Here is a 23414-nt window from a genome sequence, read left to right on the forward strand (position 1 = left end):
AATTACATCCGGATTCAGGTAAGTTGTGCTGAGAAACAAATATGTACTACTGCGTTATTGTTTACCTCTTACAGGAGGGAGTACAATATCAATGACAAATGCTTCTGAAGATATTTGACAATTTTGGTTTGTTATTATTTTTTCTAGATTCACCCACAAGCCACTGTAATGACCAAGTACAATCTAGATGGCTTTCAAAACTCACATGCACTTTCTTTAGAAACTGCCATTCTAGGTAATATCTTTAATGGTTACTTTCACGGCAGTATCCTCGATATCTCAGCTCGGGTCTCAGAGTTGTGTTGGCTACTCTTAAGAAATGTGTTTAAAAAAAAAGAAGCATGTTTTCTTGGAAAATGTTTCCATTTTTTGGTGGTTTGGCGGACCAGATTGGAGTCTCCTGCGAGCAGGTTTTAATTCACGGGCCCTACGTTTGACATCCTTGCTCCCCAGTAAAGTTAAACTCAGTTTAGTGTTTTGTTGTTTTTTATTGTTTTTCAGGCACATATGTCTTTGAGCTGAGACCACTCTTTTGCTTTTCATGGCTGATGAAAAACATGACCGGAGGCACAGTGAGAAACCTCCGTCAGAGATTAGTGAGTCTATTCCTGTCCCCCTCTCTTACTGTTATTATCAAAACATTACAAGAGGCTCTCCTCGGCCAGACAGCTCGTTGTCGTGAAGTGACAGCCAACCTTCAGCAAAAAATAAGACCCCAGGTCGTTTAAAGATTAAAAAGCACGTATCTCATGTGTTAACTTTGCCCTCACCCTCACTCTCACTGTTACATAAAACTTGCCCCGCTCCGGAGGTGCGCTTCTCCTTTAAGCCCTGAAAAAAAAAAAAAAAAAAAAAAGCTTCGGCCATGACGTCACAGACAGAAACCTGCTGTCCGTTGAAAGTGAAGTGAAGTGTGTGTGTATGTGTGTGTGTGTCTGGCGTGCTGGTAGTGTCTGTCTTTCGTCCACCGGGTTTTCTCGCCTTTTCCCCTCCACTCACCAGGCTCCAGGTTGTCCGCCGTGGCCCCGGAGCCGACCTGTGCCATGTTTTAGAAAAGTTCCGCGTTGTTCGAGGAGCCGGTGGACGACGGACCCGCCGGAGATGGAGAAGCTAAGTGTTAGCTCAGTTAGCCGGGGATCGCACAGAGCAGCGTAGGCTCGCGCTAGCATGCAAACAACGAGCTAACTTAGCATTTCGTCGGCTCTCCGAGTGACTTTGTTAACCTGTAGCGACTCCCCGCACCGCCGGTTCCTCCTCGGGCCAGGCCGCTGCCCCACTCCGAACACTTGAGTAAAGAAGCCAGCGAAACTCAGGAAGACTCCGCCGCAGCAGCAGCGACCGATCGGCGTTGCCGGAAAGTAGCCGTTGTTCACCTCTCAGTATGCTGTCGAACGCACAGAACCAACCACTGTTTCCCAACCCGGCGGGCCAGCAGAACCCGGCCGGGCAGCAGAACCCCGCCGGCCAGTTCCTCCCCTTCCACGCCAGACCTTCCTTACAGATCAAGAAGAACGCCATCACTGACGACTACAAGGTGACCAACCAGGTGCTGGGACTGGGCATCAATGGGAAAGTGCTCGAAATCTTCCAGAAGAAGACCGGAGACAAGTATGCACTGAAAGTAGGTTATACTATATCACTTATTCCTATATAATCATCAAATCAAATGATTTAAATACACATTAAAAAAAAAAAAAAAGCATGAATGGAGCAAAAAAGAGAGTCATCTTGGGGACTTCCCCTGGGAAAATTTTGAAAAAATAGACTTTGAATGGCGACATCTAATGCAATGAAGACGACTAAATACTACATTGTGACATGTGCTACACTCTACAACCAGTTGATATTGAACGAACCAAACGCCAAATATGTTGTGGAAGAAACATACTTATTTAAAAGCACATAACTGAACCAATGAAGTGCATACTAAATAAGATTTGACTCCATGGGGCCACAGCCCAGTGACATCTTGAGTGGGCCGGGCCAGTAAATTATTGCTATAATAACCTTTAAATTGACACTTGAAAGTTGTGCTTTGTTGTGGTGCACAGTGTACCTGATGGAACTGTCTATAATTTTGTAAGATCAAAACAATAGGTACTGAAAAATTACTACAATCTCAACATAAATTTAACAAATTTAATGAAACATTCTGGCGGCCGAACTCACGAGTACCCGACCCAGTGAAGGACTCTGTGGTGAAGGTGGTCTTGCTGTGGTGGTGCGTTTACGTTAATTAAAGGGGGGGAAAGGAGAGAGATTTGAAGGAGTGGTGCGGAGGTGGTCCACCACTCTTAAATGAATGTAGAGGAAACGGTGTCTTTCTCTCCTATTAAGAGAATCTAGTCTTTATCTGTTAACTCTCAACAATCAGATCAATCCTTGTCAAGAAGCGAGCGATACAATACATCGATACAGGAATGATGAGATAATATCTCAATACTACTACTACAATTATTATTTTTTTTTATACCCCATTAAAACTAACACAAAGTGTTCTTGGGGTTAAAGTTTCATTGGATTCAACAGTTGGACAAATCAGCAGAAATCCCAGCAGTGAGTCTTTATAGTTGCACAAGTTGAGGTCTACACTAACGTCTATGTACAAGCTCGTTCCAGAGTTTGCAGAGAGACATCCACTTGTTTCAAGTTAGACATTAACAGTCCTTTAGTTTGATGTTTCACTAAAGTCTGCCCGGACCTTTGAGATGAGTATTTAACTCTCATGTGTAGCAAGAAGAAGTTGAAGACAAGATGGTGTCAATCGGCAGACTATCCTGCCACCAACTACGAGAAGGAAAAAAGTTAAGATTAAAAAATAAAAAACTTTCAACTTTGATATTCTTGTTGAAAAATCTGTACATTTACTAAAAAGGATCCTTGTATCACATGCAGAATATTTTCAGTGTATGAATAGCTCCTGAGTAGAAACGGGTTTTTCATGGGTTCAGTCTGATGCCAGCCCTGAGCGCTGTCGGAAGGTCTGCCTTTCACGAAGGTAATAATGTTTAGTGTTCTCTGAGATTGTTGGACAGGTCAAACTCTAACTATACGCCGCCAGTTTGTGATTGAAGTTTGCAGCAGTGTTTTATGTTGGGAGTGTTTCTATTGGTCGTCTCTTTAATCTACAAAGGTGAGGAAGAACATCTGAAACACCTCTTATAATATCCAATGCGACTCGATAATCAAACTAAAACTCTGTAATGTTTTATAAGCAAAGCACTTAAGTTTCCATTTGTAATTCTATTGTTTATCCACTCGGTTTTTTTTTTTTTTTATCATTAGTCATCCTGGAATGAAACTTGTTTACCTCCTTTGAGTGATTTAAACAACCTACCTTATAAGAGAACCTAATTTATCTCACCTATTATATATGTTTTTGGATTTTGTCTGTTTGTGCTCAGGTTTTACTGTTGACACCATTTCCTCTAATCTGTGAGTTCGCGAGAGCTGACTGGAGGTTGTGAGGTGACAGCATTGTATCAGGAACTACCTCAACAAATCACTGTGGGTGTTGGTCAATGATTGACGAAAACGGAGCGTCACAACAGTTATTCGCTCACAGGTGACTGACACATGATCCACGGCAGTCGTAGACCGCCGAAGGCAAAATTCAGACTCCCTTTATCATCGCGGACAGGATTGTAAAGTGAAGTTTGTTTAAAGCACCCTGTCGCACATGATCATTCCCAAGTGAATCACAGTCTGGGAAAAACCTGTGTGGTGCGTCAACCCAAAATACTCCTTAAGCTGCGCGTCTCTCTGTGTGTATTCAACACCGAAAGATACGCACACGCGCCTCTTCCCTTGTATTTTTTTTTTACGTCAGTAAAACCACACGTTCACTTATCAGTTAAAGGTTGCCCTCGACCGAGGGGGTCTCCGGTTATGTTGTTCTTATGTTTGTCACACACACAGGCTATCGTTCAAAATGACATATATCTTGCAGTTCAAGTGTGGCATTGAAATAGAAAAAAAAAAAGAAGCTCAATTTACAGTCTTGAGGATTCCCAACTGCATTTTATGATAAGCTGCCCATGAGTAAATCCAAATTAAAAATAGTTGAGTTCAACATGGACAGTTTATTTGTTTCTAAAAAATTCAGAGCGTTAAAGAAATGGCTAAAAAGTCAAAATTCTCCAGTGCAGTAAAGCTGCAAGAGAGCACAGGTCCCATCCCACTCCTTGATGCTGATTCCCTTTAGCACAAGAACATGCGGTCCGACTACAATAAAGCTAGCTGGAATGTAATCTATTAGGAGAATGTGAACGGGCTGTTTCAGGCTGCCAAAAATTAAAAACTCACATTCAAACCTTCCTCCTAATCTCTTCCACCTTTTTTCCTTCCCCCTTTTAAGTTCAGCACTTTGTCTCAGCCGTGGCTGTTTTGTTTTTACAGTGCGATAGAAAGGAAGTTGAGTTTTGAAATTTGACAAAACGCAACGTAAGATACAGGATTTGTATGTATAGCACAACTATATATACAGCTTGATGAGGTGCATCATCTTCATTTTAAAGGTTAGAAATGATTTGTGGCTCCAGATTGACTTCATTTGGTGGGAAATGTAAAATAATCAGTGAAAATGACAGACAGCCAACACATTTTCTGTGATTTACCATTGTCTGTATGCAGTGTTGCTTGTATTAACATGCCCAGCTCTGCTCATTCAACTGCCGTGTCATTCCTGAGATTCTGACAGATCCAGTGTGTATCATTGTGTTTCATGCAGATGTTTTTTTTTTTTTCTCTTGACGAAACTCTGATCATAGACTCGTCGCCTGCTGATTTAGTTTTACAATCAGAAAACATCAAGTGGAATGAATGGAAGAGCACCTTTAAAATGCAGAACGGCAGCAGAAGACCTTTTTATCTAATTCCACTGTTACCGGTGACACTTTTAGACTCGTTCCAGTCACTTTGTGTGAGTTGACTTCTGAATGGCTTTCAGAAGGGATGCGATGCAGTCAAGTTAACATGAGGAGGCGATTCAAAGCTCCTTGCAGCTTGTGCAGTTCATGGAGGTTGCCTTAAAGTCGTAAATGTTGTGATTGAAGTTGGTCAGGACTCTTGGAAACTTCACGTTGCCAGAATTTCACCGTCCACGTGAGACATGTTTTATTAGCGGCTGTCACTCCTTTTGGCAAGAAACGACACCACCTTTAGTTGTGCTTGGAGCAAAAATAATATCCCGTGGTGGATTTTATCATCTGTTACCAGTGACCTTCTTGTACCCCCTTCAAGAAGTCAGTAGCCGTGTGTCTGTTTCCCATCTCTAATGCCAAGTGAAAGCACAACTCTCAGCCAGTGTTGCAGTTAAAGATAAATACTTGTCTATACTGTGAGGAAAAATATGCTAATACTATCCTTTTGTGTGTGTGTGTGTGTTGTTCAAGTACAACACTAGGAATAACATTAACTTTAGAGCTGGCATCTGTGCTCATCGGTGAAAAGCAAAGTCTGTGTTCTATACATTGCATACAGGCATGCTCTTGTCCACACTCCCATCCCACTGTTTTATTTAAGTACAACTTCACATTTAGATACTGAAGGGAACTTTCTCATCCGGGCTGATAAATGTTGGAGTGTCAGAGAAAAGCATGATTAAATTAACTGCTTTAACTCATTTGTTTTTGTTATTAAGTCATCAATTAATTGAAATGGTCTGGCTTAACTCCCAGCCTGAGTATAGAGTGGAGATCCAAAGAGGCATTGGGTGAACATGTATATATCTTGTTTTGCTCCTGAATTCTATGGAAATGCTCTACAGACCTGTAACAATCTGTGAGAAGCAGAAATAAATCTACTAAATAACTATAGTCCTGTGCTTGTGTAAGGATTTATTTGTACAATACTACAAATCAGATGAGCTTGTGTATTGAACTTATACATTGTAATTGTAATTTCAAACATTAAGTTATTCTGCACTTAAATAGCCTCGAGAAAAAGAAGCTCCAGCTCCAACAAAATGAGTTTTAGGTTTGAAGCAAAAATGCCTTCCATAAAATATTGTCTTGCTTTTGTTTACAACCATTTATTTGAAATACTTATAAACATGGGCATGCATTAAAAACACCCCTCCTGCCTTGAGAGCTGCTCTGTGGGCTCTTGATTGGACATTAGACCAGAAGGTAGTCGGTAAAATGTGAGCGATCTGCATATGGTGCATATAAATACACACACACAGGCTTGTTTTAAGGTCTGCAAGGTGATGTCACTGCAAAGGACTGTGGGATTGCATCATCGTCTCGCCCCTCCCCACCTCCCCTGCCTATGACTCTTAAAACTAGCTCCCCTTTAAAGCAGGCATGTAGTAGCCAAATACACAGACGTCTCTGCCGATTGAACTAATGCCCCTGTTTCCACGACTAACGTCAGCTGAGCCCGCCTCTTCTCCTTCGTATTCATTAAGTTCATTAAGACTCCAGGACCAGCAGTCTGCCAACATAGCTGGCGGCGATGTCACCTTGTAAAAGTTTTTTCTTGGACTGAGTTTTCTGCTCACGGTGCAGCTGAATAATTTGTGGTGTGCGTACAGTATGTATACGCTGGTTGGAGATGGGCTGCGGCCATGAATTTAGCCCTTAAATGAATACTTTTCAACCTTGTCGCGTACTGCGTCTTACGTAACCCACCTCGCAAAATCAATAACTTTGACATTGTGGCTTTTGTCCGAGACCAGACTTGGGGGTCATTGGTATGGCACAGGGACACTTAAACGGTGTGAAGGTGTCGTCTTACACTGAACTACATTTACATGTTCACAAGACACCCAAGAGTTTGGGAGCAATCAGGTAGAGCCCAACCCTCAGGTCGAAAATAGCACCGAGTTTAAAACGGCACAAAGAGTTGTATTTGTGTAAGTTTGTTGTTACCTGGTAACAAAAACAGCAAACCAAATTCTTTCTTTGTGCATTAAATAGAGTGACACGATCTTGAGTTTTAAGGTGATTTAGATGTCTAAAAAGTAGTCTTTTTTTTTTTTTTCCCTCATCCCTCATGTGCATATTACATTTGTGTTGTTGGAGGCTGGTATCAGGCCTAAATAGAGCTGCTTTAAACCTATATACTGTTTTTCTTCAATTAAGGCCAACAGATGTGATAGTTTTATTGGGTATAAACACACCTAAAGATCTTAATAGTAATACGTTATAGTCAGCCTATGCAGACATGACAACCAAAATATAACAGCTGTTTCATCCAAATCATGGAGTCATACTCGATGACGAGTCTATTTCAACCCCAGACCCCTCTGACTTTTGTCTGGATTTAGCTGTGCAAATGTTCCTTTCACCGACACATATTTTATATATGCTGTTTTTGTTGTGGTCACAACTAGCAGTGAGTTGCACATCTGTCTATGAGACTGTTTTTACTTGGCAGGGACAACATACTTGTTTGGTTTTTTTTTTGTTTTTTGTTTTTTTTTTTTTTTTTAATTGGAAGATGTGATAAAGTCTACTTCATTGTTATTGCTGCTGTTGTTTTTGTGATGGTTATGTTCCTTATGTCTCTTTCTTTCCACTCTGGTCCGGTGGCCTCGCCAATAAATCAATAATAAACCAATGAAGTCTGCAACAGGAACAGTCAGGCCTTTCCTTTGCCAGGAGCGAATCTGTTTTGGCAAATGAAAACACTCCAACCTGTCTCAGTAACGCCGGCAGTCAGGACACGTACACGAGAAAAAAAACCAAAACTATTTGGAGTTCAACTCTTGATTAGCGTCTATATAAACAACAGACATGGCAAAAGTTGATATTCTGACATTACCGCTGCCGTGGGGGAAACTCAGCCAAAGTAGTGCTGAGCTGGCAGGACTCAGAGCTTCTCCTGATTTATGTGGATCGTGTCTTCACCTTTGTTTACCTCTCATTCCTGTTGCCTCGGCGACGGCGTCACTGATGTGTGGACTTCACATCAGCTTCGTAATGATGTCCGTAACAGTCTGACACATTTCTAAAATGTTATTAAATTAGTTTCGGTGTAAAAGTGGTGAAATTATGTTTGTTTTTTTAAATGAATGTATCTTTATTTCGAACAGGGAAAAAAAAGAACATTGGAGCTGAATAAAACAAATCCACTTAATCTACATTTGTGAAAAAGAGGAGGAAGTAACCCCCCCAAACACTTTTATAATCCAGTTGAAACTCATGCCACCATCATGCAAACGTCTAAATTCATAGACAAAGTAACTGGAAGGACAAGGTGTGGAAAAAATATTAAAGCCAACATTTTTCATAATCATTATGTATTGATTTGGTAAAACTTAATTTCAATGTGTGAATTTTGCATGGCAGTTGTCTGGGTTACAAGAATCTACTGATTCCACCTTATCAGTCTGTCTTTTTTTGGTTTTTGTAAAAGTTGATCATTAACTTGATTTTAAATCTATTCCAATCATATATGTGAAGTTGAGACTTTATCACAATCTAAAGGTAGGCTCTCCAGTTTTCAGCAGTGCCAGTGGTCAACAGAGCAGCTCTGACACTGCATCTGTGTTTTTATTGAAGTCTGTTTTGTTTTCCAAGTGTGACAGACAACTTTAGAAAAAAAAAGACTCTTAGTGCATTCACACGAACACTGTGTAAATATTTACTTGACGTTTGTTTCGAACACAGATTAGTTTAAGCCCAATCTCCTTTCAAATATTTATCCCAGTGCTGTTGTAAGCTCCTTTGACGCATTATGTTCAACGTGGTTGAATCGTACATTATATTGAGTGAGTGGACTGGCCACCCATCCACGAGGCTGGACCTCGCCGTTCTCTGCTGCATCTCTCCGTCGTGAGGGAAGCGCAATGGAAGGATGTGGTATTGTGGTTGTGAGAGCACGCTAGTTTAGGGTCTTTCTGACTGTACATTTGATACGGAGTAATTTCCAAACGGATGCAAGGTTTGCCTTTCAAAAACTAGTCCTCGTTCATGAGTATTTCTGAGCACCGACACAATGAGTTCTGAAGAAGAACAGCTACTACAGAAACGGATTCCCTGGCCCAGTTGATGTGTGCAGTGTTTTTTTTTTTTTAAACTTGAGTCTTGTGACCAGTTTCAAATAAGGAAGCGACGTGGTTGACTGGTGTTGATTGTGCAAAGGGGAAGTGAACGCTTCCCGTGTCTTGTACTTCATTCATGAACATGTGTTGTGCTCTCTTGCTTTCATATTCACATGGAAGTGGTTTGGCCTTTTTGTTTAAACGATCATGTTTTAGTTTACCTTGAATTTACAAAAAGAGGTGAAGCGTTAGTCGAGAGTAATTTAGAGCTTCTCTTCGTAGAGTTGAATGGAAAGAAGTTCTGTTTACGTCAGTAAGCGCATGAAATAATGATTTATAATAACCGAAGAGTCTGTCACTGCGCGGCTCACCTTGTTTGGCCCCCTGTCATCTCAAAGCATTCGTTAACACGCTGGTCTGATGGTATTTATGCAGTGAAGCCACAAGTATCTATTGCATCAGTGGCAGAAGGGGATTCACGGAGGGGAGGAGTGAGAGGGACCGGTTCAAAGAGAGGGAAACGTTCACAGAATATTACAGATGGGGCGAAATGCCTTTGCTCTTGTGTGTCACTTCTTCAGTCCCACTCGTCTGCAACTGATTGGTATCTCTTAAGCCTCTCCCATGAAGGTTATCTGGGTTTCACCCGGATGTCACCTGCTTGTGCGTAACAATCATTGTTTCCTCTCGTATCCTCATTCACTCACCAGCTCTTGTTATGAATACACTAAAGACCTGCGGTCTTCAGCAGTCCCCATTGCTCTCAGCACTAATTGGCACTAATTGGTTAATTTTAGAACGAATAAATCAGTCCTTTAGAATGACTTCTACTTCTGTTTTTCAAGCACTTTTCCTGTTCACCTGTTGCTCCAGTTGATATTAACTGGGTTGTTTTGGAACTGTGTGGTAGTCCCGCACAGCTATGAACACAGACGTTCACTTTAACTGCAGAGGAAAACGCATAGTGAGCGTTTACAGTGATGACGAACTTCACAAATCCTCAATTATTTATTTCCTTCCGCCATGGGCACATTATACTCTATTATTAATTCGTACATCTTTCGTTAAACAATATCTCAAGTTGAAATTGCGAATTCTTGGTGTCTAAGCTGGTTTTGAATATCTCCAATGAGTTGGTGAGTCTGTTTTCCACGCCGACGTGTTTTTCCTTTTGTGACTGCATTAAATATTATGCATATGTCCAAATAACACAACAAAAGATGCAGAACTCTCGGCATCTAAAGTCATGGGTGTACGAACACACACGTCACAGAGATAAATGGTTTGGTGAGGCTTAGCTGACGCTATTAATCAGATCATGCCTGATTGACACAAACATGTTTGCTGCTTCGCTGGGGACACCATCGTCAAAGGCACATAAAGAGTCGTTTGGAAAAACCTCTCAACCTAACAAAAACCTGTCACACCTTTACTCTTTGTGCCCCCCTTACTGACAGCAGTTCACTGACCCACTGCCCTCAATGTGATATGTATTTATTTGTTTTCACCATAATCAACCCGGGGATTTCACTTGGCTTGTGCTTGGCAGGTGGAGGATGGGGTGCTTCATCAGCTTAGCTCCTTCCCACCTCCTGCTGTCCTGCGCTGGGCTCAGGAGCCTTTGTTTTGGCCTAAGGAAGTGTATTGTGTGCCCATCTGCCTCCCTCATGACCCTCCTTCCCCACAAGCGTCAGTGTTCGGACTCAAAGGGCCAGCAGCAGATGGGGGGGCTGTGTGGCCTCGCAAGCACCAGCCGAGAGGTGACAGGGGTGATTTCTCGTGCGAATATATATGCATGTGTTAAAAGGACAGTGTAAACGCATTTGTGGAAGGAAGTTTGATATTTTTAGTTTCTATTTTCCAGCACATGCACGCACACGTCCATCCAGTTCCTCTTCGACTTGGTGCAATAAAGAGTAAATGGGAGTTTTCAACCTACCGGTTCGTCCACACAAGCTTGCGTAAAACGGAATAGATATTAGTAACATACGATTTACAATAACTTTTAACTGTATTTACAAAATGGAAAGTGAAAGAAGATTCATACCCTATCTTATTTACTTATTCAGCCATTGTCCCTAGAATCACCTTGTAGTGAAAGTGATACTGTATTCCCATTATTAAAGTAATCAATTGTGTATAGCTCATTTCTATTAAGGGGTAGAATATGATTAGATTAGATGAGATTGCCTGCATCTCTTGCCTCGGGTTCATGTGGTCATTTCTCTGCGCTGTGACGCAGGATTTGAGACCTGCCCTTGTTTGCTCTGTCCCAAAGGGTGGTTGAACTGGGCCGTGTGTGTATAGGGTTGAGATAAAGCAGTCGTACACGGCTACACCATACCAACTCTTCCTGGTAACAAAGACAGTCACTTTTTATTGATCTGTGAGCCTCTCACACTCGCAGTGATGAAAGCTATGTCACAGGCCGTCCAGACAAAACACAGAAAATAATGCGATTAAATATCTGTTTCCACAATTATCAATTCATTTAGATGGCGCCAATAACAATATAGTCATTTCAAGGCAAAGAGGGAAAAAAAAATAACTTAAAAAAACTCCCCCAGGAACAAGCAGGCGGCGGTTGAGTGGAAAACTCCCTTTTAACAGGAAGAAACCTCTTAAGGCTCAGTGGTGGTTTTCCAGTTCTGGTTTGGTGATTTAAAAAAAAAAAAAAAGGGCGGGAGGGAGGGGGGTGGGGGCGGAAGGCAACAAACAGATTGTCATAAAGTAACTCACTGCAAGACTTTGTTTTAGTCAAATTAAATCACAGTGTTATCCTCTTATTTGTTTCTTCTTGAATGCTTGTAAAAACGCATCGAAATCTGACGGACACACACACACATGCGAGTGTTGTGAATGTTGTAGCTGTGTCGAGAGATGTTGACTGGATTGTCCGTGTGATTGTTATTTTAGATGGCAAATTATTGGGATATTTTTAGCAACAAACTCATCCCACCGAAGTTCACTTTAGAGCAATTCATAACTCCTCCATGCAAATTGTCGTTTGTTGACTTTTTCTGTCATTTCCATTCCTCAATGCTTATTTTAGTCACCGTTAAGTCTTGTGCATATTAATACATTAATTAACATTCTATGAAATGTGTTTGTAATCGTCTGTGCTCACCTGAGCTCTTTTGGCCACACGGCGGTGCAGATGTTCGCACTCTCTCAAGAAGGTTGTGGGTTCAAAAACAGCCCAGAGCCTTTCTGTGAGGAGTTTGCATGTTCTCCCCATGTGTGCGTGGGTTTCTTACCCCACAGCCACCCCCCACCCCCCACCCCCGGGGTCCCTCAGCAAGACCATTGGCCCGAGCACCGTGCGGTGTGGCCACCAATGGCTCCCCTCCGGTGGGTTATTCGGTAAAGAAATTTCCCAAGGGGATTAATAAAGTACAATTCGACTTCTTTCACATGAGTCGCAGGGATGAAATGTTAATCCATGTTTTTGTTAGACTTCCTGACCCGTCTACCTTTTGTATGAATCAGTGTGACGTCCTACACCATTGTTATTGAACTCATTAAGACAGTCAGCAGCAAGAGTGGCTTGTTAAATGTTTAAAAGGGGTTTCTCTTTTATTAAAAATAGATTTCTATGGCGTGACTGTTACCTGCTTCAACACATAGTATTCAGTGTTCATGTCAGCGTGACGGGCCATTATGTTGACTTCTGTTAGCATGCAGCACGCATCAGAGTCGCATTATGTCCCTGAAGGCATCACTTTGGGCCATCGGCTCCTGCTGTTAAAACATGCATTAAAATCGTTCAAACTGGACCAACATTGCAGCTCAGACACAAACTTTCTCTTTTATTATGGAAACGGTACACAAATGTACTTCTAAAAACAATTATTCACGGGCCTTTCGTCTGCCTTTATTTAGGTATCCTGTATTTTATGATCTATGAACCGTGTTCACACCAATGAGCAGCATAAAATAACTTGTTTTTATTATGGGCCGAGGACCTAATGTAAAGGATACAGCTTAACATGCACTAATGTAGTTACACTGAGTCTGATCATATACGTTCAACTAACGTCGTATAAAATAATGGGAAATGATTAGAAAGTCATTTTGTGACTTTACTCAGCTGCCTTGATAGTTTATATGAGATAGTTTAAGATTGATTAATTCAGTGTGTTCCCTTTACTTAATGTTTGTATTAAAGGAATGCTGTGCAGGATCTGCATTGCTCATCACCCTCCAAGACAAGGAGGCATAAGAGTGTGGCGCGATGTCAAGGTCCCGCTAATTGACGTCAACTCCGTGCCGTAGGGTAAATGTCTGCCACTGATTATAGTCCTCCAGGTTGCCAAATGAATCTTCTTAATGGCTTCCAACCTTAGAGACCCCCTGGGCCACCCACCCGGGCGCTCCAAAACACCTGGCTTCACTAAGAGTGGTCCCACCATTTCGCTGCCAGAGAATCCTGGCGAGAACCCTGAATTTCTGTGTGGATTTAAAGGAGCGGAATAAATACTGCTGTTATTGGTATCTCAAAGCTCTGACAATACCATCATATTTTTGTTTTATGCACATTATGGAGTTGAACCTGGTTTAAATAAATGTATCAAATACTTCTGATTCACTAATTTTAATAAATACAAGATGCATTTCATATTTCCACGCACTTTCAGAATGGCATTCTCTGCATCCTTTCAACACAGTCCTGTAGATTTGAACCCCCTACTGAATGTTATTTGCATCCTGCCTAAGGTCAGCAGTTGAACCCCCTGAACGATTTATTTTAATCAAATGTTAAACTTCAACTTGTATCAATTCATTTCAACTTTATTTATATAGCACCAAATACAACACAGTCATGTCACTGTGGCCGAGGACAAGGTTACATAACGTGACGCTCCATGGCCAGTTTCCACAGTGTGAACGGTTACACACCCCCACTCACAGTCCTTGAAGCACAATGGCCCCCTCCCCCAAAACAAACCCCCCCCCAAAAAACAAATGCATTTAAAAAAAGCCTCGTGCCACACTCGCTTTATCTACCACCAATTCCTAGTTGAATGCTGGACTACCTAATGTTCATGCTTCCTAATGCAACTCTTACGTTTAGGTTTATTTTTTGTGTGTGTTTAGTTCAATGATATATTTAGTTTTAATGTGTTTTACTGAAATATTATTCCAACCTTCTGTTGTTTTTTTTGTTCCATCATGACTTCTATAAAAACAAAAGGAAACTAGGGCCCATGCCATTGGCGAAGTCCCTAAAAATGAATGTTCAGAAAAGGGACTCTCAGTTTTCTGTATTTTAGTTTTTCTTGCCCCCCAGAAGCTCTTAATTGCCACACAAATGGAAAACTACAGATTTATACCATTAACTGTTTTTCTGGTTTTACATTGGTTAGATTGAAGTGTTCCCTGGCATTGTCCCATTGGAATAGTAAAATATTATGTTGCAGAATAGTCAGTAGTTACCAACTTGTTCAGTGACCAGGTTACTGCTTGATGGATGCAAACGCACACGATCGATTTCCCGTGATTCTAAGTACCGGTAACCTGAGTTCTTGCAAGCGTGTGGACTTACCCACAGGCCTCCGGGCCACATCAGAGATCAGACGGCAGACTTAAAACTCATTGTCCACTGGAATGAAGCCCACTGTTGTGTGGTGACCGTGGGCAGCGATGGAATGTAATACGCCACCAAACGGGCAGATGGTGGCTCACTGTCAGAGCTGCACGGCGGAATTTTTTCCATCGATCAAACGAAGATATTTTAAGGTTTTGCTGGCGAGATTCCAATATGTGTCATGTAATTAAATCTGTAGTCAAACACAAACGTTTATATAGCATTATCAACCATGCAATTCATTAAAATAGACACAGTTGTAATGTAATAATAATGTGGCCTCGTCAAATGTCAATTAATTTTCTTACAAATGCCATTAATACTTTAAGTTTGGCACTTAATAAGTTTCTATGGTTTTAAAAACAAAAATAATTCCTTACAGTCTCTTCATCTATTCTTCACTTTTACTTTTACTTTGAGACGGGCTGGAGTTTCAACAGACTAATAACTGACCAAGCAACTGTTTTCACTCCTGTGAGGGAGTCGCTCAGTTTCCTGTGACAATCTCGATGGCCTTCACTGTGTTATTTACAACTTGCAAAGCCACATAATACCTGACCCGCTCCATAGTAAGTTCCTCTGCTTCCTAAATGGGGAAGCCTAACTTTGAATACACACTTTGTAACTTACTCACACATTCCCCACAACAATATGTTTGAATTTTAGTTCTCAGGAGAACAATCACATTTTGATTAAATTACTTCTAAAATTAGGACACATGAACTTATTTATCATTTTAAGATTTTTGCAAATAATGCAATACTTTTTTTTTTTAATGAAAGTGAAACAGATGTAACCACATTATGCTCTTATTGGTTGATTTGAAATTAAGCAGAGACATTACACAGACCTGGAACGTTGTAAGTTCAATGGTGCACTAACAGGGCGTCCTGCACAGAGGGCGCCACATTAAAAGCAAACTGCACTGAGTGAAAGTAGAAAATGTTTTTGCAAGGATCGGCCAGGTGAGGGCAGCACTGCTCTTCTCTCTGTGGTCGTCTCTGAGGTCGCTATGTCTAAAGACTAGTTTAGGGCTGAACTGATCACTCCCCTGAAAGCGGGATGCTCACCTTGGCTCCGATTCTGTTCTATTGGTTGTTAAGTGCTATTATGCATTCATTTAATGTTATTCATCCTCATCCTCCCCACCTCTGTCTGTCCAGATGCTGCAGGACTGCTCCAAAGCCCGAAGAGAAGTGGAGCTTCACTGGAGGGCTTCTCCTTGTGCCAACATTGTGCGCATCATTGATGTCTATGAGAACCTTTATCAGAGCAGGAAGTGTCTGCTGATTGTGATGGAGTGGTGAGTCGACAATCACACATTGAAACTGTAACATGTCGACAGAAGGTCCCATTAACAAACCTTGACCCATTCTACCTAGCTTGAATAGCACTTTATTAGCATACAGTTTGGGGAGGGGGGGCTTAAATGGTGCATTCTATCCATTTTGTTTAAATAATTCCTCATTAAAAAAGACCATTCAAGCAGCAAGTTTCTTTCCTCATGTTTTGGATAAATGTAGGGGTGAGAAGCTGCAGCCGGCTACTAGTGTGGACTGAATGGGTGGCAACGATAGGGAAATGCAAGTATTCCGAGGGGAATAGCTCGCGGCAACATATTGGGGGAAAAAAAACTAACAAGTTCATTTGTGCAACTGGCTACCTGTTTGGGAGTGCTCTCAAACACTCTCGGGAATCAGTCAACTTTTTTCAATTCACTTTGATGGAAAAGCTCTCTGATAATCTTCATCTGTGCAACCACTGTTGAGCTCGCAATATACCGGTACCTACAATTAACTTTGCGGATTGACTGACGTGGCGCTGAAATACTGTGGCAACCCTGCTGATTGCTGAGATCTTTGTTCAACAAAAAGCAGCTATGTTATGAATTTGTTTGTGGTTAAAAGATTCCTCACTGTCTAAAAACATTTACTTTATGAATGAATAAAGAGGTTTTTGTTACTTGGTTTGAGGAGAAATCAACATTCCATGACAAAATGCTCATATTTCAATTCATTTCCACATTTTATAGAATAGGCAGGCAAGTAAGGGAGGTTTTTATTACCGTAAAAAATCAGGTTAAGTGGTGAGGGACCTTCTTGGTTTTTGCTTGGATTGCATTTCGCCCGGCTTAATTATTGTAAATCCGTTCTCTATGATCTTAAAAGAAAATGACCCATTTCTTTGAAATGAGCATGGTATACGTTTCTCACCTTAGCGTTTCCATGGCGCAGCATTTCAAACCACCAAGCCCGTGTCGACCCGTCACGTGCGCGTTACCGCTGTGGTTACCTTTGTAGCGTTGAGGTAATGGACCTGGCTTCCCACACTGTCGCATGCTGATGTGGATGAGTAACTTCCTTGAGAAAAATGAGCTCAGCACGAGGAGCCGATTTGAAAAATACTTTCTGATGAAACCAATTTGCTCTCTCTCTTCTTTTCTACCTGCCTTTGACTCATTCAGTGAAAATGGGTCGTCAGACTTGTGTTGTGGAAAAGGTCACCATATCACTGTGCCGAGTCACTTATCATCATAATGAAGGAAATTTGGTGGTGACATTTTGGTGTTTATCATTTTATTGTCAGCATAGCGTTTAATAGTGAGTCATCGCAATGACAAGTATGCAGTTTGTGATGTTCTTTTCAGTTAAAAAAAAATGTGTATTTCGAACATCGATTGTTTTCCAAGGTACTGAATAATGTGAAGAAATACTTGTCACAAACAAAATGGATGATTCGTTACACAATTCCCCTAATGACACAATTTTATATGGTGGTGCATCTCGTGAAATTAGTATTTTTTTCCCCCACCTATATTTTTATATTTCTTACACATTTTGTTTCTTTTGTGAAAATCTGGGCTGATATATAGTCATAGTGAGCTACAGTCAGCATCTGATCAGTCGGGTCTCTGCAGCCGAAGGCATTGCCAACAAAAACCGTGTCTGGAGCAATAAAGGCAGAAAAAAGTCCCAACCAGAGGAAAGTGGAGCCCCACTCAGAGCTGCAGTGGTAAATAATAGGCATGTGAAGGTTTGTCCACAGTTTTTGTGTTATCTGTAAGTAAGGACACAATAGAAGGCTCCTCACTGCAGTCTGTTTATATCCCATGTTAATAATGTGTGATCAATCATTAGACCAACAGACCAACACAACATGTCAGCTTTTGGGCTCCATTGAGATGGTCGTGGTCAACAAACCCACCCACACATGCAGAGATGAGCACAACAAGCAAAACCAATGCTTTTGACTAGTGTGCAGAACATTAAAAGTAGTTTTTTTTTAAAGGAGATTTTATTTAAAAATTATTGCCCAGCACTACTTAAAAGAGTGGGGTTATAACATTCTCTCCGTGCGTTTGGGAGTTTCTCCTAAACATTTGCGGTTCACTCGTCGGTATACATTCATGTACCAATCTCCCTTACTCACTGCATTTCTGCCGTTTAAATGAGAAGTGAGAGGATGCGAAGTCAAAATGTGTCGGGGTGTAACAGCTGGCAGCTGCGATGGTGTGAGATGAGCTGGGAATTCACACCATTCTGTCTCCATGTTCACGCAGTGCATGAAGGTGTGGTTCGAATTTATCTGCTTTTCATCTTTTTGATCGCATCCGAAGACGACGTGAGAAAGATTTGCGCAACCGAAGTCGCCTGCTGCTCTTTGTTTCTCACAGTCCCTTTAATGCTGCGTCAGAATACAGTGGATGGAGTCGCGTTCCGTTTCTCAGTATGCAAAGCGCGAATATAAGTGAGTGATTTTGAGAAGTTTGAAGTGTGCTGCAGTGCAGCCGGGCTGTCCCGCAACTCCCGAGCATGCGGGTCCCGCTCTGCCTTTGTCACGGGCATGCTTGTAGACTTGGCCTGTGCGGTCGTGCGCTTTTCAATAGATGCGTACTAATTTGGTGCCGATGATCAGATCTGAAAGTCGCGCAGTCATACTGAGATAAAAGATTAAATGAAACTCATCAAGCGCGTTGTAAGTTTCTCACCCTCGGCTGACGAGCGCTGCATTTGAAATCATTTGCTTACACTGTTAACGGTTTCTCCTTCTTTCTCCTAGTCATAGATCGAATACTAAAGGCAGTACACTAGATCAATCAATAAAAACATGTGTTCAAGCTGGGGTTGTTGGTTTTGATTTTCATGTTCTCTGTTTGCCAAAACACATAGTGGAAACGAAAACAACACCTGTATAGTAACAATTGGTTGAAGTTACACCGTCCCTGATTTCTGTTGAGGGAATTAAAAAAACAAAAACTATTTCATTATGGGAAAACTACACTTACAATACAGGACATATCACGACACAACTGCATGTGCGTTAGTTGCTCATTTAAATCTTGTCACTGCATTTTCAGAAATCCAGAGGAAGAGGGTTTTCATAGTGTCAAACAGACTTCCAGGTCATGTGCTGCTTTTGACCACAAATGTTACGTTGTACGAGGAAGCAAAGTGTATGTATATGATATACCCGAGCTACATTCTGTTTAAATTCTATGTATTTTGTTGTGTCTATTCATTTTTAAAATCAGGTCTGGAGAAGTGGGGTCGTTTCAAATCTGGGGTTAAATATTCAGCTCCTGGTGTTGCGCAACATTTTGCGCCACGAGATCACATGAGAAATGTGGTCGATATCGTCTTCAATCACCTGAGTGTGCAGCAGTAACTCTTTGATAAATCATAAACAGACAAATGACTGCAACTACAAAACAACATTTAGAGCAAAAGTACTTGATAATAAAACAATATTGCATTCACAAAAATATATTTAAACAAAAAATATAGTAGTAGACTAATGAATAATTGCACACGACTTGGAGCCGTTTAGATAGATATCATATTTCCGGTTGTTTGTACGTCACAACACCGAGGCACTTCACTCTCTGTGTCAGTGAATAATTGGTTCGCCTGCGGTTAAATACCATTTCTGTCCTTTTCCTTTGCTTCCATCACGAGCTTGAATGTGGAGCATTAGCAACAGGAAGTGGAATGTAAGACGAGATGTTGAGCTTTTTAAAAAAAAAAAATCATCAAACAAATGAATGCTGAAAGTTGAATGTGGTAATTTTACCAGCATATTGTCTGTTTTTGTCTTGTCCAGCATGGACGGTGGCGAGCTGTTCAGTCGAATCCAGGATAGAGGAGATCAGGCCTTCACAGAGAGAGGTAAAGTGTTCATGTGTGAAATGAACCGCACGTTATTTACATGAATAAGTCTTGGATTCAACACTCTATACACATATATTCTGAGATCGTTCCACCTTCTGGTTTCTTTGTGAAAAAGATGTTTGTGTTTTGTTTTTTTAACGGCGCCATTTTATCTAATTTCAGAGGCCTCTGACATCATGAAGAGCATTGGCGAAGCCATCCAATATTTACACGCGGTCAATATCGCCCACAGAGACGTCAAGGTTCGTTTTCATGACCTGTGTTTTATCATGCACTTCAGTTTTCCTTGATCTCGTTTGCTTTGAAGATCTTCACGAGTGACACGCTAACCACATTGTCCTCCTTTCATGTGACTCCTGGGTTTCTCCGTGCAGCCGGAGAATTTACTGTATTCCACAAAGAGGCCCAATGCTCTGCTTAAACTTACAGACTTTGGCTTTGCCAAAGAGACCACCTCACACAACTCTTTAGCTACTCCCTGCTACACGCCTTACTATGTCGGTAAGAGCCGCTCGCCGTGTGCACGCCGTCACATTCCGCCGACGTTGTCGCTCGTCCACAAACGGGCTTTGGTTTCTCTTTCGCTGTGTACAGCTCCGGAGGTCCTGGGTCCCGAGAAGTACGACAAGTCATGCGACATGTGGTCACTGGGTGTCATCATGTATATCCTGTAAGTCGGCCCTTTTTCTCACCTCTCTCGCCTGCACACTCTTTCTGCAACCGCAGTGTCTCACGTTGCCATTTGAAAACACTCGACAGGTTGTGTGGATACCCACCGTTTTATTCGAACCACGGTCTAGCCATCTCTCCTGGGATGAAGAAGAGAATCAGGATGGGCCAGTACGAGTTTCCCAACCCTGAATGGTCCGACGTATCGGAGGAAGGTAGAAACGACCTTCCCATTCACACGTTTATCCACCCAACCAAGTTGATTTGGAGATTTGTCATTGGGATTATCTTCTCTAAAAAAAATATAATGAAACGCTGACTTGTTATAAAGCATCTGAAGTGTTAAACTGGTCTTTTCTTTCTGATCAAGAAATCGAAACTGATGCTGTTTCACCTGTTACCTGCTGCTGTCATCTGCCACAACTGAAAGTGGTGTCTTATTTTCTGACTATAGAAACGTATCTGTGTAGCAGATACGAACATGTATAGGATAAGAAAAGAAAAAAAAAAGGAATGGATTAGTTATGATGACTAATTGAAAGATAGTAAAATTTTACTGTCTCCGCCTCCAGCAAGCATTTCTCAACACAAGCGTAGGGCAATGTTTCAAAGAAATCTACCTGCTATAGACAGACTTGTGGTCTCCAACAGATCGCAGTGCACCACAAACCAAACTCTTGCAGTTTCTTTTCATCTGATTTTGAACATTTAATGCTCACCATCCAGGGTGTAAGATTATTTACCTGTTCACAGAGACAAACCCATTAATCCTGTATACAAGAACCATTGTTGTTGGTTTTTCTTTAAATCAATCTTCTTTTTAGTTTTGAAAAGTAGTTCTGCTTTCATGTTTCACCAACATAAATATAAAAAAAAAACAACAAAAAAATGTTTTTGTTTTTTTCAGCAAAGCGGCTGATCAGGACCCTCCTAAAGACTGAGCCCACTCAGAGGATGACCATCACAGACTTCATGAATCATCCTTGGATCAATGTAAGCTCCTAATTGGACAGGCTTAGCTTCCGTCTGCTCGCCCCATCTCAGTCTTTACTTTCTGGATCAAAGTAAGACGTCCAAAAGTGAAACTTAAGTTTTCTTCTGCGTTGTCCTCAAGCAGTCGATGGAGGTTCCTCAGACTCCACTCCACACCAGCCGGGTCCTTAAGGAGGAAAAGGATGTATGGGAGGAGGTCAAGGTCAGTCCACCATGCGAATATTGTGTTGTGGCCTCGTGTTGTCCCTATAAATGAGAGCTTTTGGACTCACTTATTTTTTGCCATTCCCGCCATCCGCAGGAGGAAATGACCAGTGCCTTGGCCACAATGAGGGTTGATTATGAGCAAATCAAAATCAAGACCATTGAGGACTCCACCAACCCACTGCTGACGAAGAGGAGGAAGAAAGCCAGTAATACTCTTCCAGACCCAAAGGCTGCTGCCCACTGAAAGACGCACACCTGCATGCACATAAAAAACCCAGGTTGTGAAAAGAAAAGCAATAATTTGTGGACACACGAGAGTCGCATTGCATGGATTTTTCTCAGTGTTTTATTTTTCATGGCAAATTCTAATGTTTTGTAAGAGTGTTTCTTTTTATTACTCTACCATTTTAACACAGCCTCCGCTCCGCTCTCGCGGAGGGGATGTTGGTTTTGTGTTTTTACACCAGTGAAGAGATTATAATTATATAGTAAGGAGGAGGGGAGGAGATCTTTCCCAAATATCAGTTTGTGTACTCAGCGGGGCAAGAACATTGGCTTGGGACACGAAGCCTTAGCATTAGCAGTAGTTGTCTCTCTGGCGCCCAAACCTGTGAATGTTGTATCCAACGGCTAAATCCCCCAAAAAAATCAAAACAAGGGAAGTTTCTTTTTTCACAAACGTACAACGTAAACAGATGTATTTTGAACTGACGAGTGGAATGTAAAGACTCGGACCCCCGACTGTCACAATTGGAGGGAAATAGCCAATGTTCGGGGCTCGGACTGGGAGAGTTTTATCAGGTTTGGTTCGTCTTTGTGAATGTTGAACAGAGGCCTATGCACTCATTCGTGGGCCACGTGCCACTCTTGACGGAGCACCTCGAGGCCCTGCTCTCCTACCTTCATCTGTGCTTGTGGTTCAGGTACAAAGTTTTAGGCGGAGACGGAGGCCAGGTTTAAAAGCAGGACCTGGCCCAACTTTGTCCTGCGTGTAGCTTGTGGGAGAGGAGGAGCCGAACTATACTGTATTTTTTCATGGACTTTATAAGCATTTTAACATTGGCCTTAGTACTATTGCTTTCAGCAAATGGCTTTTAACCCCTACCTACTGTTTGGTTCAAGCTTTTATCTATGATTCAGAATTTTAAACGATGCCAGAGTATATTTCAGGGTCAATGCTATGCAGACATATTTGTCAGCTTTGAAGTACCACTACGACCTTACCGTGGGGGACTTCTGTGAGCAGATGTGTTGGACAGATGGAGTGAGATGTGAGTTTATGTAAGCTGTAGCCTCCTCAGGAGAGTGCGAGGAACACGGTGGCCATCCAGAGTTGCTGTTGATTGTGTCAGTTCAATCCATGCGGTGCAGTGTCTGTTTTAACAACTCTTCTTTGTGGAGGGACTGATGGGAGGGAAGGAATGACTTAGGAGCGGCTGCTCAGCACGGAGCACAGTCCGACGTACCACCAGCAAATCACATTCTGACATGGCTCAGTGTTTTCTTCCACTTCCTGCTCTCGGGATCCGGGGGGAAAATGATTGATTTTGTGCGTTTGAGTCCATTTCACTTTGTTAAACCACGTCTGTATCACCTTGTTGCGTCGCACCTCGGAAACTCTCACTGTAAAGATTGTAATGAATGTGACAATGTTCTTTTTTTTCTTTTGTCCTCAACATGTTTTTGTAGTTGAAGCACAGATGTGTTTTTTTTTTTTTTTTTTCTCTCCCCCCCGTCTGTCAGTCTCTTCAGTTCCACTAGCTGTACTTTTGTCTGCTTCAGCTTTGGATTAAAAAAAAAA

At 41.7% G+C, this 23414-nt stretch overlaps 1 protein-coding gene across 2 annotated transcripts; it reads left to right on the forward strand.

The window, feature by feature from the left end:
* Positions 1 to 910: 910 nt before the first annotated feature.
* On the forward strand, positions 911 to 23414 carry mapkapk2a (MAPK activated protein kinase 2a). 2 transcript variants are annotated; one of them, XM_080495467.1, is made up of 10 exons: positions 911 to 1621; positions 15740 to 15879; positions 19677 to 19741; positions 19907 to 19986; positions 20119 to 20245; positions 20339 to 20414; positions 20504 to 20628; positions 21321 to 21406; positions 21528 to 21608; positions 21708 to 23414. In XM_080495467.1, exons 1-10 carry the CDS (start codon positions 1382 to 1384, stop codon positions 21855 to 21857), a joined length of 1170 nt encoding a protein of 389 aa, XP_080351593.1. In that variant the 5' UTR covers positions 911 to 1381; the 3' UTR covers positions 21858 to 23414. The 2 variants fall into 2 exon arrangements, with proteins under 2 accessions (XP_080351593.1, XP_080351594.1); XM_080495468.1 differs by having other exon boundaries at positions 21531 to 21608.

This window comes from Blennius ocellaris (genome assembly GCF_963422515.1).
Source record: "Blennius ocellaris genome assembly, chromosome: 4".
In the NCBI taxonomy this organism is placed as follows: Eukaryota; Metazoa; Chordata; class Actinopteri; order Blenniiformes; family Blenniidae; genus Blennius; species Blennius ocellaris.

Bases quoted from the DNA above. Each gene is read 5' to 3' on its own strand.
- mapkapk2a (XM_080495467.1), top strand. From the start codon at position 1,382: ATGCTGTCGAACGCACAGAACCAACCACTGTTTCCCAACCCGGCGGGC. The intron at 20,415-20,503 runs GTAAGTCGGCCC...AACACTCGACAG, and splicing joins GGTGTCATCATGTATATCCT to GTTGTGTGGATACCCACCGT. The intron at 20,629-21,320 runs GTAGAAACGACC...TGTTTTTTTCAG, and splicing joins GTCCGACGTATCGGAGGAAG to CAAAGCGGCTGATCAGGACC.